The sequence below is a fragment of the Ammospiza caudacuta genome, chromosome 5, assembly GCF_027887145.1.
Source record: "Ammospiza caudacuta isolate bAmmCau1 chromosome 5, bAmmCau1.pri, whole genome shotgun sequence".
In the NCBI taxonomy this organism is placed as follows: domain Eukaryota; kingdom Metazoa; phylum Chordata; class Aves; order Passeriformes; family Passerellidae; genus Ammospiza; species Ammospiza caudacuta.
Genome location: NC_080597.1, coordinates 16,716,417 through 16,733,307, shown reverse-complemented (window position 1 = coordinate 16,733,307; position 16,891 = coordinate 16,716,417). Strand labels below are relative to the sequence as shown.

General features: G+C 40.1%; 1 protein-coding gene across 1 annotated transcript in view; it reads left to right on the top strand.

The window, feature by feature from the left end:
- SCUBE1 (signal peptide, CUB domain and EGF like domain containing 1) overlaps window positions 1-16,891 on the top strand; it is a 189,225-nt gene that overhangs the window by 29,407 nt on the left and 142,927 nt on the right. Inside the window, exon 3 of the mRNA XM_058804924.1 lies at window positions 1,430-1,558. Coding sequence (XP_058660907.1) covers window positions 1,430-1,558 — 129 coding nt within the window. The remainder of the gene's footprint in view (window positions 1-1,429; window positions 1,559-16,891) is intronic.

The following is a 16,891-nucleotide window of genomic DNA, read 5'->3' as shown; positions in this document are numbered from 1 at the left end:
ACAAAATAGCCAGCTGGTTTTGCAAATAAAGCCAAGCCTGTCATTCCCTTTTCAAGCTGCTGAGAAGGTTGTACAAGGGGAAATTCAAAGCTGTTGAAGACAGGTGGATGGAGACTTGGAAAATTCTGAATTTAAGCTAGATTTCTGGGAGAGGCCAACATGAGGGAGAAGACTTGCAACAGAACTTGGGAAAAGCCTGTCCCTGCTCTCACAGATTGTGTGAGGAGGGACAAACCCAGCCATTCTCAATCCAAGCACCAGAAGTGGTGAAGGCACGGAGTGGCTGAGTCTGAGGTGGCTCTTCAGACAGGTCTGATTTTGCCCAAACCACCTTGTCCTCTTTGGATTCCATCTGGGTATTATACCAGGTAGCAAGAGCTTTTCGTGGAGTGCTTTTAAAAGGTGAAAAAAAAGAGAGAGAAAATCTATGTGAACATTAACCTAATTCAGAAAAATGTCAATCACCTCTGCAATGGAAGGCACATTTGAAATGTAATGCTGGGGTAACTCTGATATTCTAACAGGGGGTTTTCTAAAATAAAAACTTTATCTGTTTATCATGTTCTGCCTAACTTAGGGAGATTAGCTGTGGTTTTTGGTCTAGCAGAACACAAATTTAGAGCTGATACTTATCAAGCCATGAGGCTATCTTTAATTATTTATGTATTTTTAGTTGGTTGATGCACACCACTTAATTATTCAGAAGAGTGACTGTGATACTGATGTTCCATGTATAAGCCAAAATACTGTTTGTAGAAAGAAGAAAGTTTGCTTTTTCTAGAATGAGTGATTTTTTATTTTTTGTATGAGGGAGGGAAGATCATGGCAGGATTGTTTGTAATTGAAGCAGAATCCATCTCTCATCTTTTATGATCCTCTTTAAGATACAGACCAGTGTAAAAAAAACCCAAAACAACTCTATCATATCTTCTGAGGAGAAAATACTGACATTTTTGTCGTTCTGATTGCATGTGATTAATACAGAAGATTATAGTTTATTTGTTATAAAAGGCATACTTTTGTCTCATGCCATATTAATACTATGCTTCTCATAGTTGTTACAAGTCAAAGGGTTCATTCATTCTTTGCTTAATTATATTGAAGCCAGAAAATAAAAACTACATTTTAAATATAAAGTGTAGCAAAATCAAGTGTTCCTTTTTTCATTTTTGACAGCATATTATTGTTTACTGCAATGATACTCCAATTATTTTGTGAAAGAGTGTTCTATACATTGGCTTGCTGCTTTTCAGACAAATATGACCCTGATATATTCAGTCCCTGACCACGTGTTGAAGTAGGCAAAATGAGCCTAAAAGAAAGATTAAGGATGGGCATATTTGAAAAAACATGCTCAGTTGGAGAATTTTTCTGTATTGTTAGAATTCTTTTTTTACAAAAGCTTTTTTTCTCTCCTCTTGTGTTTTAGATATCGACGAGTGTGAAAATGACTTCTACAATGGGGGTTGTGTCCACGAGTGTATCAACATTCCAGGCAACTACAGGTGCACATGCTATGATGGATTCATGTTAGCCCACGATGGCCACAACTGTCTTGGTAAGTGGTGAATGCAAGAAACTTTCATTTCATGGCCGTGCCAAGAAGGCCTGATCTGTTTTCTGCATTTTATCATCTGGCACATCTTCAGAAAAGACTTGATCCAGGTCATAATGAATACATTCAAACGTGTGTGTTGGCCCCAGTGTGGTTTAGGTCACTCTTAATCTCAACATGCTCAAAGCAGAATGCCCATATTTAATATTGCTGAGGAAAACCCTGACCTCCAAAGCCTGTGCTGGATGCTTGGGCTTCTTCTTCAAGAAAAGTAATCTGTTAAATATATTAAATATACTGAGATATATTTTGTCTGTTTCTTCCAACTTTTGTCATCCCAGTCATATCTTTAGAGCTTTCCCTCCCCTTTTTCCCCTTTTCAGGCAGTACAGTTCTGGGATATGGTGTATGAACATAAATTATGGAATGTTAGAAGTACAAGTAAGCCAGGGAAGAATACTTGGACAATGAAACAGGGCAGAAGAAACACTAATCACTAATAACTGGAGGGACACTGTCCACTGACTGTGAAAGCCCAGTGCAGGATTTTCATTGCTTCAGCAGTCTGAGGATTTAGGGATCTGTATTTTTGATTCATGGCCATTGCTCTGGTTCAAATAGGGTGGGTTTGTCCTAGAGTTACATAGGTGTATGTTCTTATTATGAAATTCCTCAAACCAGTTGCCTGGAAATGCCTACACTGCTATGTCCAGTTTCCTATAGCTTCTTACTTGTTGGTCATTTTTTGCTTAGAGACTCTATCTCACTATTCCCAATATAAATGCAATGACCACATTTTGGTACAGTCCTAAGTTAATTTCAATGTGATGTTTATAAAACAGTGTGTAAAAGGGATATTTTTCTCTGGGTCAGCAGCAGCTCCACTTTAATAAAAACTGAGATATTTTCAATGAAATTCAATAAATGAAGCAGCAAACCAGAAATATTGAAGTCCAGTATCACCAGTCTGCACTAACTGAAGATATGAAAGAACTAGGATTTCAGGGCAAGGATTTGATTAGCCTTTCAGTAGATGTATTTTGTATTGCATTTATTTTCAAACAGAGTAATATTTGTTCAGATGGATTATATATCCTGACCATTGACAGGGGTTTTTACTCAAACTTCCAAATTTCATTTGTAATAGAACAGACTAGAATAGATTTATTTGCCTCAGCCTGAGGTGGTCAAATGATTAATGGTGCAAGAGGTATTTCTCATACAAAGAGAAGCCAGACATGAATTTAAAAAATTAAGAAAAGCTCTATTTATTCCAATATTCATAAATTCTTACTAAAACAGAACACAGACATAATCAAATAGTTCAAGTATTTGGAATTCAAATAACTGTGCATATGTGTTGTTTCAAACAGCTTGCTAGTTTCAACTTTGCCCAAACAACTCCCATTATAGTAGGGAAAAAACCTTTTTGAACAATGAACAGCAAAAGGAGTGACCTGATCAATGATGAGCCATTGAGGAGATCTGTGGGATTTTTTTTGGACCTGCTGTCTATGTTATTGCTCTCTGGTCATGAAATGAAGAGGCTAAATCTACAGAGATAGTCACACTTCTAATTACATTTTCATTATTTTATATCCAGCCACTTAGGTTTTTTTGTGGTTTTTTTGGGGTTTTTTTTGTTTATTAAAAAAGGCCAACAAAAATACAAACAGGTGACTACCTTGGGAGTAATAGCAAAGAGTTCCCTTTCTCCCAATGTACAACCTTAGGACACTAAAAGAGGTCACAATTGTCTTTCTAATTTTGAGACCATGGACTGGGGAGGTTGTGTCTGCAACTAATACCTAAGTACCTAACTAATACCTGTGTCTGCAACTAATAAATGGTCTTTAGCATGTCTTAGTAAAATATCTGGTTTTATACAGACACTGACAAGGGAATCAAGGCACATTCCCTCTTCCTTCCTTCCTTCTTTGAAATCTGAATGATTTTAGTGAGGGCCAGCATGTCTGCTTGCAGGGTTTTAGACTGAACATTTTAATTGTGACAATGACCATGCCAATCTTGCTATGGCCGTTTGTTGTGTGCTTACTCAGATTTGGGATACCATTGCTAGAAAAGAGAGAACTTTTTTTTTGGATGGCATTTTTCTGCCATTATTTGCACCCCACCTAGTTGCTGGCTTTGTCAGTTACGCTGACTGGTGTGACAGCCTAGTGGTTTCCATTAGTAGAGTATCAGTTTTTGAAAAGGGCAACATTCTCATCCCTTCCCTTCTTGACCAGCTTTATTTCCCTTCTCTTATGCTACCAGAAATATGTAAATCTGTAAGAGGTTGCAATGAGGTCTCATAAACAAACCCTGTATTTGCACAAACAAATTTAAATTAGGATTTCTATAATGTTTTGGAAATTGTTTTGCTTATTCCAAAGATTGTCTTTTTCACCATGATGAAATTAGGCGTTGAATGGAATTGAAGTTTTGGTGAGTCCACTGGTTTCCATCTGTTCTTGCTTTTTGAGAAACCAGTCATTTTTCATGGATTTTATGGAGACAAGGAATGCTTCACAAGATTGGTATCAATGTTTTTCACCTTTCTTAGAATGAAAAAGATTTCATCAGAACTTCTACATATCTTCTTTGACATCAGGATTTCTACATATCTTGCTTGGCTGTGGACTCTGCAAGATCTTAAGCCATCTCTTCTTGACAGGGTTTACATTCCTTCATAAATCTTCACTGAATGTCTTTCTAATAACATCAGTACAGCAAGATGACTAAAATCTTCTTTATAAATAGCAAACTTGGAGTATTCAATTACAGCAGATGCTGTGGACAAGTTAAGAGCTTTTTCCTGCGTTCTTCCTCCAACATTTCCTTTCTTCCTCCCTCCCTTCCTTCCTGCCTTCCTGCCTTCCTTCCTTCCTATGATGATATCCTTGTCTAGCTAAAAATAAACATTTTCTGCACTCCCTTGAGTAGTTTTTTCTCAAAAATTGCTCTAAATTCTGCTAAGTGGATGCAAGACTAGTATTTGTTGTCATACAGTAGGTTTGAAATAGGATTTCCCTTCTTGTACATGAAATACAAATCAGAGGGGTTTTATAATGCTTATCTGTTTTGATGTAAATGAGAATAGCTACCACCTGCTTTTGTCTCTCCTTTTTGTGTGTTGTTTGGGTTTTTTTCATATTTTCTTTCTGCTGAGATCTGATTTGTGATAGTCACTTTTTAAATAGGGAATAAGCATTGCTTTTTTGCATAAGCAATTCTTGCTGCCAGGCTGCACACACCCTAACTCTTCCTTTTTTCAAAGATTAGGATAGGTTCTATGAAGTCCTCTGCTTTTTAGTAAGCGTACTAAAGATGGTTGCAAATTCTTCATAGAAAGTATCAAAAAAGATGCAAAGCAGCATGGACAAAAAAAATTTATTGTATTCAGAGACATACTTATTTTATTTAAGAGTTTTTCTGTGGTATTAATTACTGTTGGAACATGTCTTGATGCCTTGTAAATAGTAATAAATTTGTCTTCAGAAAGTCCTGTATGGAAATGAAATACAATTTTCATTGTTTTATAGATTAGTAACTAGGCAAACAGATTAAGTTACTTCTCAGTCTTCACACAAGGTCTACGCCATAGGCAGGAATAGAATCCTTACCCTTCTGCATCCCTGATTTTATTTCAAATAGTCTGTGTAGCTTTGGTTTCTCTTACAGAAAAATAGCAATTACTAAGTTTGGACACCTGTAATATGATATCTCAATTGATTCTTTTGTATGTGTGACCTCCTGCAGATAACTATAAAAGTAGGTTTTGATGGTTCAATATAGCTTATGGTTCTTCAGCAGCTAATTATTTGTCTGATTGAGAAGAATCCTGGAAGCAGAGGGAAATTCTGGTCAGAAATCAGGACAGAAGTGCAATTCCTAGTGTGTGTGGTAAGTTCCATGGAGCTCTCTGCAGGAGCTGAGCCGACACAAGTGTGGCAGACACAGGCACAGTGTCAGCTGTGAACTGAATAGCAAGGTCCTGGCTGTGTCCACAACCTTGAAGGTGTGCTTGGAGCAAAAGGCCTGATTTTCCAGCCTGAAAAGTGGAAATTAGCTTTTTATTTGTCGTTGTCAGATGGTACTTTGCATCTCTTGACAAAGTGGCTAAGTCACATGGAAACCCCTGTGGGAAAGGAGTGGTAGCACTTTCCCTGGAGCATCTGAACCTGCTCCAGGAGTGGTATTGATTTGCCAGCTCTGGTAGGTGCAGCAAAGCAGCAATTCCAGCCAGTCATTTGGGAGCCTGCAGCTAAAAAAGAAACTTCTGCGATGAACCAGGAGCTGATGACACAGGCCTTGAGATGCCTGTTATAAAATAGACCTTTGGATCTCAAACCAGTATAAAATTTCATGTTTGAAGTCACACAATTTTGTTTCTTCTGTGGTCTGAGGTTAAGATCTAAACCCAAGTACCTGTCTTGATGTATTCCTTAAAAATCTCTTGGCTTACTTTAAAAGAGAAGAGGTTTAACCCTGCCATGGAGATTTAATTCTTGGCTGGGTGGTAATAATCTGCAATCTGACTCAGATGAAAAAACTAACATTACTATATGCATAGAATCACAGAATCATTTAAATTGGAAAAGCCCTCCAAGGTCATTGAGTTTAACCTTTAGATCATCAAGTCCAACTTTTAAATGTATGTATATCACATCATATGATTCAATCATTTTTCAGTAAATGTTCCAGGGTTCTATGTTTTTGGGGGTTTTTTTTCCAAAATAAACCCAAACCCATTAGAAATTAAATTCTACCTGTTCCTATTCTGTTGTTCAAACATAGACACTGGGACTTGGGATTGTGGCCTCATCTGACTATCAACATGAAGTGGGAGGGGAGTTGCAAATGTGTGAGAAATCATTCCTAAAGCTACCAGATGTATCTTGTCCAGAAGTGTCACATAACTCGGGATTGCATAATTACTGGTATGATTAAAGAGATCAGTGTCTTCCTTTTTATTTAGCTGTATTTTTCTTCTTCTCGCTGTGCACAATTGTTGCTTGCCTAAACTCCCAGCAAATGCTGGTATTCCTGATGTTTATTTTTCTTTATGTTTCTTGACAGCTCAAATAGATTTTTTTTTAGTAACCTTTTTAATATGAAACTACACAGCTTTTGCAAAGTTGTTTTTAGTTTCATAAAAATATTTTAGAGGAGCTGAAAAATGGTCAATTTTCTTGGCCATCTTCCAGTTTTCCTTGCCCTTCTTTCCTAGTTCCAGAAGACTATTAGGTGAGCTGACAGTTATGTGTTGTCCCTCTCTAGCACATTAGCAGGTCCTCCAGTAATAATATCAGTTATAAACAGTCTTCCAGATTTTCCTGGTTAGTAATTCCAAGCCCATTGGTAGATGGAGGAAGGTTGAATATACCCAATAGCCTTCTTTTTATAACTCTTCCTTTTTTATTAAAACAAATGTAAAATTATGGTATTTTTCTAGAGAAGGTTAATAATTAAATCTTGAAATTCTTACTCATTTCCAGACTTTTACTTGAACAGGATTTTGGGACTTGGAGGTGGTTTATGCCTTGAGAGAAGCAGGCCAGACCCCGAATCAGGTCTCAGTAGTTGAGTAGCAAGGAGCTGTTCTAACTGTGAGGGGTCCAAGCTACAAGATGGGAATGGGAATGTATAAAATATATCTTTATAGAAAAGATGAGAACTTTTGAAATGCAAGGTTTAACAGCACATTTATCTGCGTGTTTTAAACTCTTGTGAGCTCTGCCTTTCTGCAAAAGGTGACAGGCAGTGATCAGGTCCTTGGGGTGTAGAAAGAGCCTTAAGATGAGGGGAGCTTCTGGTATTTAGCTACTGAACCTTCCCAAGACAAGCTGCAGTGAGCACATTCACACAAATCCATGCTACAAATTGCATAGCAGACTGCCTTGTAGTGACAAATGTATTCTTGAAGAATGAAAAAATTGAAAGCATTTTTTGGAGTTTCTTTGGTTTTCATATGCAAGTCTAAGTGACAAAGAAATTTATTTTCTGATATATTTCTTCAGCAAACTGATTTTTATCATATTCCTGGTTTCAGATATTTTACCAGTCTTGTTTGGTCTGTACATGAGATTAATAAGAACAGCTGTGATTCATCACAGCAATTTAAAGTATCCAGTCTTCGGGTACAGTAGTATGAATCAGATTTTAGAACACATATTGGTATTGCTATTCTGCAGTTTGTGCTGACTGATGAGTAGGTGCTGAGAAAATATGGATAGCTGGGATGTAAATGTTCTAGAGACAATTCTCTATTAGATGTTTACATGCAACTTCTGTATACATGGGTTTACTTTTGTTACTTGGCTGCCTGCATCTTGTGAAAGTCTCCATGGTGCCAAATGATAGCAGGCAGTCAGAAAACGAAATTAAATCTCTCTTTCAAGATGGGTTATAACATCTGAGTTCTGATGATCTTCCAACATCCAGTAAAAATCTGGAATTCTCTTGGTGATGAATGGAAAGGTCATTGGTATCCAGCCCTCTCCGAAGCTGGGATCTCAACACTCTGCTTTCCTTATCTTGCTTTTTCTATTTCTGTGTAAAGTTTCCTCCTTTAAAAGTACTCTAATGTTTGGTCACCCCACATTAATCTTTGGAGTTCAAATGGGATATAACTTTCTTTACATGTTAATTTGCTGTATGTTTGCTTTCTTAAGCCAATGTGATCTGAAAAGTACCAAAACAAGTGAGAGTATAAATCAGCATAGACCAAAGGTTTTTGTTAGGTATGGGGAAATAATCAAAAGTGTAGAATAAATCTTGGTGGCTGTCAGCTATGAAGTTGGATTCTCAGACTGTCATAATAAATTAGGAAACTGGGAGCTCTGTGACAGCAGCATCAATCTCAGTCTCTTGTTTCTGCAAGTCTTCTTGTTGTCTGAGCCTTTTTCTTCTTTTTTTCAAATACTTACTCCCTGGAGGAGGTAATCAATCACAGCAAAGATTTCTCTACATGGAACACTTAGGAAAGTAAAGAATAAGCAGCTTAGAGTGTGAAGCTAATATGTGTAAGTTAAATCCCCTATGGATGCTCTATGTTAGTTTAATATGGCTGTAGATAGTGTCTTGGCTCAACAAGCTCAGAGATACTGCATCCTTACTGCTTTACCTCATTTGTGTTAGTTTTGTGTCTTTTGTTAATTCATTTTAACTTTCTCATTATAGCAAATTTTAATAGCAAATTTCTGAGTCAGTGTGGCCTCTGTTGATGTATTCCTTAATGGAAAAACTATAAAATATGTTGAATTTATCAAAGCTTTGGGAGCTGCATTGTGTTTAGTGCTTACTTAAACCAAGGTAGAATGTGTGGTCACCTGAGGGTACAGGATTCCAGCCTGTAATGGGTGTGTCAGGTGTGTATGGCATTCAAGCCCTCCCTAAAGAAATGGTGCCTTTTTGAGTCCTAGAAATTCCATAGGTCCAGTTGAAACACTGAATTCATATGGATTACAAAAAGACATCAGACAAAGAAGTCATCAGATCCCTGATTTCAAAGAGTCAGTGTCGAGCTATGCTTAGAATGCAGTCAGAACTTGGCAGTGTTGATTTATGATAAACAATATTATTTATATAGTCAAGAAACAGCCATCACAAAGAATATCTGCCACATAGTTGCTGGCTGTATTAGAAAATGAGACCTAACTCTTTTCCAGTACGAATGAGTTCTAGATGAAAGGTTGGTAGTGAATTTCTTGCTAAGTAGATTTTAGTGTCTCAGATTTCCATAGTGCCCTGCCTTTGCTGTCTAACACTATTCATGATTTTCTGCATCTTTACATTGTTCTTTTGACTTCAGTGTGCAGTGTGCAAACTTGAAAGCTTGGATCCAACTACAAGACTAAGGTAGAGGCTTGTTTTTACTGCTTTCATTACCTTCTGCAGACTTCAGTCCAGTTCCTTTTCAAGCATCTCAAAATATTCCTTGTTTTTACTGGAGTTGGATCAGAGCAGAAGACATAGTTTTGCATAAACGAGGAACATGGAGTAGTTGATGGCAGCATGTTTTAATATGACTTTTTTGATGACTGTAGCTAACATCAAAATAATAATTACTCATTAAAAAGTCACTGGACATACTTTTACAAGAATGATTGTCTAGAGAATTTGCAATGTTTGAGATTAAAGCAAAATTTATTACTAAGAGGCCTTATGAGATGTGGAAAGAAATTATTAGAAACAATTCACTCAAGTCTTCAAAAAGGGCAAGAAGGAAGACCCTGGAAACTACAGTTTGGTCTGCCTCACCATTCCTGGAAAGATGATGGAACAGCTCATCCTGGATGTTATCTCTGAGCATGTGGAGGAAAAAAATCATAAAATCACAGAATGGTTTGGGTTGGAAGGGACCCTCAAGATCATTCAATTCCACCTCCTGCCGTGGGCAGAGACATCTTCCACTATCCCAGGTTGCTCCAAGCCCCCTCCAACCTAGCCTTGGACAATTGTAGGGATTAGGCAGCCACAGCTTCTCTAGGCAACCTGTGCCAGGACCTCTCCACCCTCACAAGGAAGAGTTTCTTCCTAATTTCAAATCTAAATCTACCCTGTAGCTTAAAGCTATTTTCCATTGTCCTGTCACTGCATGTGCTTGTAAAAAGCCCCTCTCTCACTTTCTTGTAGGCTCACGTCAGCTACTGGAAGGGCACAATGAGTTTTTCCTGCACCCTTCTCTTCTCCAGGCTGAACAATCCCAATTCCCTCAGCCTTTCCTCCCAGCAGAGCTGCTCCATCCCTCTGCTCCCCTTGGTGTCCCTGCTCTGGCCTGGCTCCAGCAGCTCCCTGTCCTTGCTGTGCTGGGCCCAGGGCTGGATGCAGCCCTGCAGGGGGGCTCAGCAGAGAGGGGCACAGGGGCAGAATCCCCCCTGCCCTGCTGCCCTGAGGCTCTGGGTGCAGCCCAGCACACGGGGGCTCTGGGTTGGGGCAGGGCCAGCTCTCACCCACAGCAGCCCCAGGTGCAGCAAGGGCTGCTCCCTCTGCTCATCCCCTGCCTGGATCCATCACACACAGGGATGTGCCCAAGACAGGGGCAGCACCAGCACTGGGTCTGGTTAAACCTCATGAGATTCCCATGGGCCAGGGCTCGAGCTTGTCCAGGTCCCTTTGGATTGTCACTGCACCCTCAGCTTGGTGCCATCTGCAAAGCTGCTGAGGGTGATCCCTTTGTTTATATCATGGATTCTCCAAGCGGAAATCACACTTGACTAGTTGGATAGCCTGCTGTGTTGGAATGATGGGCTGGAGATGAGGGAGAGCAATGGGTGTTCTCTGCCTTGACTTCTCAAAGGCTTTTGACACTGTCCCCCACAAGATCCTTGTGGGTGAGCTCAGGGAGGGCAGGTTGGCTAAGTGGGCTTTGAGGTGCTTTGAGAACTGCCTGAACAGCAGAGCAGCAGTGCCAGGCCTGGCTGGAGGCCTGTACCCAGTGGTGTCCCCAGGGGTCAGGACTGGCCCTAGTATTGTTCCTCTTACTCATCAGGCCCTGGGTGAAGGGGAGATGTATCAGCACATTTGCTGATGATACAAAACAGGAAGGAGTGTCCTGTCACACCAGACGGTGCTGTCATTCTGTGAAACCCAGGCAGGCTGGGGAACTGGGCAGAGAGGAACCCAACAAAGTTCAGCGAAGGCAAGGTCAGGGTCCTTCACCTGGGCAGGAACAACCCCAGGTACCAGGACAAGCTGGGGTGAGCAGCTCTGAGGAGAAGGACCTGGGAGTCCTGGTGGACACTGAAATGTTCCCAAGCCAGCAGTGTCCTGAGGGCAAGGAGGTGGAATCCCCAGTGGAATCCTAAGGAGCATCAGGAAGAGCATTGCAAGCAGCTCAGGGAATGATTCTACCCCTCTGCCTGGCCATGGGAGGTGCATCTGGAGAGCCATGTCCAGCTCTGGGCTCCTCAGGACAGGAGGGACATGGAGCTCCTGCAGTGGGGTCAGCAAAGGGCTGTATAGATGATGAGAGGATTGGAGCATCTCTCCTGTGAGGAACAAAATGGGCGAAGACATGACTGAGAGGATCTTATAAATGCACACAAATATCTTCAGGGACAAGGGGCACAAACTGAAACACATGAAGTCTCCTTCTGAATATAAGGAAAAAATTCTTTACTGTGAGAGTGACAGAGCACTGGAACTGGCTTCCCAGAGAGGCTGTGAAGTCTCCTTCTCTGGAGAGATTCAAAACCTACCTGGACATAATCCTGTGCAACCTGCTTTAGAGGTATTGGGCTAGATGATCTCCAGGGGTTCCTGCCAATCCTATCTGTTCTATGTTTCTGTAATGAAAATATATTTTGTTACATAAATTGTGCCATAGTTTGGAGCAATAATGTTTGAAAGGGTAGAGAAACTATTTAATTATTTGTGTTGTTATTTTGAAGGCATAATTAAGAAATTGCTTCTGAAATTAATTAGAAATTCCAGAAAAATTATGAGTATGACAGCAATGAAAGGGTTCTGGACCCAACTAAGGATTTTGGGGGGTTGGATTTGTAGTGTGTGACCAATCATATAGGGCTTGTTAAATAAGATGCTAAGCACTCTGGTCCCAGTGCATCAAAATTTCTATGTGCACAACAGGTACAAATCATGGTATCTTGCTGCCTGTACAACTGCAGTGCTTTCTTAAATAGGCCTGAGAGTGGCTATATGTCACCAAATGCTGTTCAGTACTTACAAAAAACTCCTAAACTTCCTGTATGAACATGTTAGGGAAGTCTAAGAGACTTGGTTTTAGTCACTTTAAAAATAACTTGAAGATCTCCTCTAGTCTATAAAACCTGAGTGGACCACAGGTTCAGGCTGTTAATGACTGCACATTGAAAGAATGTGAGTACTCATTCTTGTGCTCTGAAATTACATGAATACCCCAGGCAAGGACTGAGTTTTGCTTTGAGTAGATTCCAGCAATTGTCCACTTCATCATTTCACACAGACTGTTTGAGTGGGACCTCAGGGCTTTCAAGTTGCAGAATTTGTCAGTAGATGGTCAGTCCATTTGCCTTAACATGTAAATAGTTTCCCCTCTGATTTAAGGTTCTGTACAACCAATATTAGGTATCTCAGAGTAAAAGGTAAGAAAGCTTTCAGTGGAATGCCTGTAGAAAGCTCTGCATTGTTCCTGTAATTTACAGATTAATTTACATGCAAGAATCTGTTGGATTTGGTCCAGCAGAGGGCTGTGGAGATGATCAGGATACTAGAAATCTCTTGTATGAAGAGAGGCTGAGAGACCTGGGCCTGTTTAGTCTGGAGAAGAGACGACCAAAAGAGAGGATCTTACCAATGTCTGTCAGTATCTGCATGGAGGGTGTCCTGACAAGAGCTGGGAGCCAGGTTCTTCTCAGTGAAGCCAAACAGCAGGATGAGAGTCAATGGGCAGAAACTGAAACTCAGGAAGTGTTCCATGAGGAACATCAGGAGAAACTTCTTTACTATGCAAGCAACTGAGCACTGGCAGCCCAGAGAGGATGTGGAGTCTCCTTCCATGGAAGACCCTCAAAAGCCATGTGGACACAATCCTGAGTAATATGCTCGAGGATGACCCTGCCTGAGCAGAGAGGTTGGATGATGTCCAGAATTCTTACGGTTTTTCCTTTAAAAATTGCACAGTGTTATATAGCTGTTAGAGAAATCCATTTATGTGTTCCCGAGTGCTGGCAAAAAGAATATGCAGGTCTGCTGAATTTTACAGGGAAGGTGGAGTTAAGGTGGTTGTTTGTTTTGATTTATTTTGGATTCTTTGTTTGTGTTGGCTGTACACTACCAAGCCTGCTCCAAACTTACTAAATTCTCACCTTCTCTACATAAATATGATGTTCCTGAAGTCGGGTTTTTAGACTGCTGTTGCTTTTCATTGCTAATTCCCAGCTCAGGGCAATGTTGGTCTCTCTTTATAAGAGGTGAATGTGGCTGATGTGTCCATCTGTTGAGTTGCTTAGTACTACACAACTTACTGTAGCTTACATGTTCTAATGGGTGGCTGCTGCTTAGCTGGTGCACAGGGGTCCAACTGTTTTCTTAAACCCAGGTAGTAAAAAAAAACCCAGCCAACCAGTTCAGCTTTGTACTGTGTGATATAGAACAGCTGGGTTGAGTAGTAAGCTAGTGTTGCCATTTCATATTAAAAAAAAAAAAAAAAAATACTGTTTGCTGTAAGATCTTAAATATGTTCCAGGTATTTCTGTCCAGAGAAATCAGAAAACATTTTTGTTCTAAATACTGGGATTTGTGTTGCTCATGTTTAGGAGAGTGGAAATGCTGAACTCATTTCCCAGGTGGCAAAAATGCCCATTTGCCCAACCATTTTGTGCCAAAGGAAGCATTCATTCTCTGAAACTATTCAGAAACTGAGGCTGTGTTTATAAAACACTTTTCACCAATGGAGATACTTTCAGGGAAATGTAATTGTTTTGATATGACCTACAGGAAGGATTTCAGCATTTTGGAATCTCCTGGTGCTCTAATGAGGTGCTCTCAGCATTTTCTGTTCCCCAAAAGTTTAATGAGTAGATATGTGTCTGACTAAGCAAATTCACCTGAATAAGCCAATCTTTTTATACTCCTGCTATAGTTCTCATTACCCTGTATTGAAAGCTGTGCTTGAGACTCTCCCATTTCTTCCACTTTTCATGGACCTCAAGTATTGTCCATATAGAGCATGAGAATGACTTCATGGCCTACTGGGTGCTGCAGTGTTGAGGTTAAAATCACTCATCTGTTAAAATCATCTCACAGTTAGAGAGGCCCCAAACTGTATTACTGACAGATAACAAAAATCTTTAATCTAGCCATTTTCTAGGCTCTTATTACCGGAGCTCAGGAAGGAAGTACTTCATGTGCCATGGACCTGGAAAATCTTACCAACTTGGGACAGAGATACTGTCTCACTTTCCATGTCAAGTTTCATGGTTTGTTTACCCCAAAAGAAAAAATCTTTCTTTTGGGGTAAAGCCAGTAATAACAATACAACAAGAACAACAACAAGCAGTTTTAAGATAACCCAAACCAGATTTTTGTAATCTTGGTAGGGTCTATAAGTAAATGTAAAAGGAAGCAGGTATAAGCAGTAATTATCCTGGAAGTAGGACAGTTCAGTTCAGCCTGCAGCAGTTAATGATGCTGAGGAAAAAGACAAGGGGGTATATGATAATAGACTAAATAATTTACTTATCTCAAATTTTTCCTTCAATTGATCTGGACTGCTGCTTGTTTGTATCTGTAATTAGCTTCCCTCTACTAGTTTATGGAGTAATGTTAATCCAGCATTTGCCACTTGGAGTGCCTACTTATAACTATGAAATAAATAGGGCAGGAGATCTTTCTCCTTTTTAATGCCTTTATTAAAAATCAGCTCAAGTGGGGAGAACCGACCGGTTGTGCACGTGCTGCTGCTGCTCCCAGGAGTGACTCGGAGGAGGAGGAGGAAGAGTGAGTGCAGCTGTGTCCGCTGGTCTGCAGGCAGAGCTGGGGCTTCCATCCTCACAAGAGCACCAGGAGATTCTAAGTTTTTCAGTTAGACATTCAAGGTCCTCTTTCTAGCCAACACCTTTTGGGTTAGGGTGGAAGGTTAAAAGGGTCTTAGCAGACCCTGGATTCCATTCTTCACCTCTAGACATCATTTAGAGCTCTTAATTCCATGGTAGCTCGTTGTTTTAGGGGTTTTTCCTGGTAGATTTGGTGAAGTGTTTCCACATTTGCATACCAGCCCGATGTCACCTCCTCCTCACAACCCCGGATGCCATTTTCCATGAAGCAGCAGGGTGATACTCAACAAAGAGGGATTTCTAACTATCAACAACAGGTAATTAAAGAAAAACTATTAACCATAGGTGATTACAACATGAAATTATTAACAACAAATATTCAAAACTCCCACTTAGCAGCCATTGGTTTAACCTGTTAACTTTGCAACCTTTAAAAAAATGGACAACTTTTCTACTCATAACAACTAGATGTCCATGGAACTGCAAACTTACACTAATGGAGCTGTGGATGTCTGTGCCTCACAGAAGAGCTTCATGTCTGCTGGCATTCCCTGGACAGTGGCACAGATGAAAAGAAGTGTGGTCAAATTCACACGCAATTGTCTTAAAGCCTGAATCAAAAGAGTGGATAACATGAACAAATAATTGAGCAGGAACTTTGTTGAGTTTAGGCACTGTTGTGAGGAGGCCACCTGTGAAAGCATAGAAGCTACAACTGTCACATTCAGGGATATGGATGTTTATTTTGGAAATGCTAAAAGCTGTGAAAATGGTTTTGGTGTCTTAAGAGGAGAGAGAGAGTGGTGCCCAGTTGATTAAGAAAGGACAAACAACATCAAGAGAGTTGAACTTGATGCAACATCCACGCAATATCCATGGGGCTGTTACTTTCAGCTCAGCAAGTGGGCAGCAATCACATGCAGCAGAGTTAAACTGGGAGTTACGTGTGTGTTTCCTAGGCTGTACAGAGCAAAGAAGTCTCTTGCAGCTGCTTTTACGCCGTGTTTGCCTACTGTGAAATTTAAGACATTCCACTGTGTGTCAGAAAATAACTACAGAAAAGATTTGAAGCATCCTTTTCAAGTTGTGCAGGCAAACAAGATGCCCAGTCAGTGGGTGCTGAGTGGGAGTGGATAGGTGATTGTAACCCATTAAAAGACTGAATTCTCCAGGACAGATCGCAGCCATCACTTTAAGTGTTCTATCCTTGTACATATCAAAAGAGTGGTTCTAGAGATCAATTAATTCATCAATTACTTAAAAATGATTGTAGTATTCATCACCCATGAACATTCTTGTGATTGTTTCTTTATGTCTCCCATCTACAAAATGTGCTTTATTTCTTGGGGACAGGTAGTTTTGCACACTTTTTGTTGGTTTGGGAGGTGTTTTTTATGTCTAGTTCAGTAAACATTGACTACTGTAGGATCCCTCTTCTGTAAGTGCATCTTTTCTCACCAAGGGCTCTAGAGGGTATTTTTGCAACTGTGGGAGTGAATGAAGCATTGAATTCAGGGCTGTGCTGCTCCTTCTCCTTTTCTTCACCAGATTTTTCAGTTTCTGAAAGGAGGGGACAAAAGTAGAATCTAGCCTCATGTGCAAATAACAGAGAATTCAGGCCCAGCTTTTAAATTTTTGATGAAGTCTGATTTCAGATCTGCTGGAGATACAAATGCTGTGTACATAGGTAGCAATGTCTATTGCCTCTATACTTCTCCCTGCATGCTCATATGAAGTCAGTCTAAGGAAGATGGTTTGGCAGCTCTTCCAATTAGCAGTGATTCTTGTTTCCATGGCCCCCTCAGCTGCTGCAAGGGATCTCCCTCCCTACCTT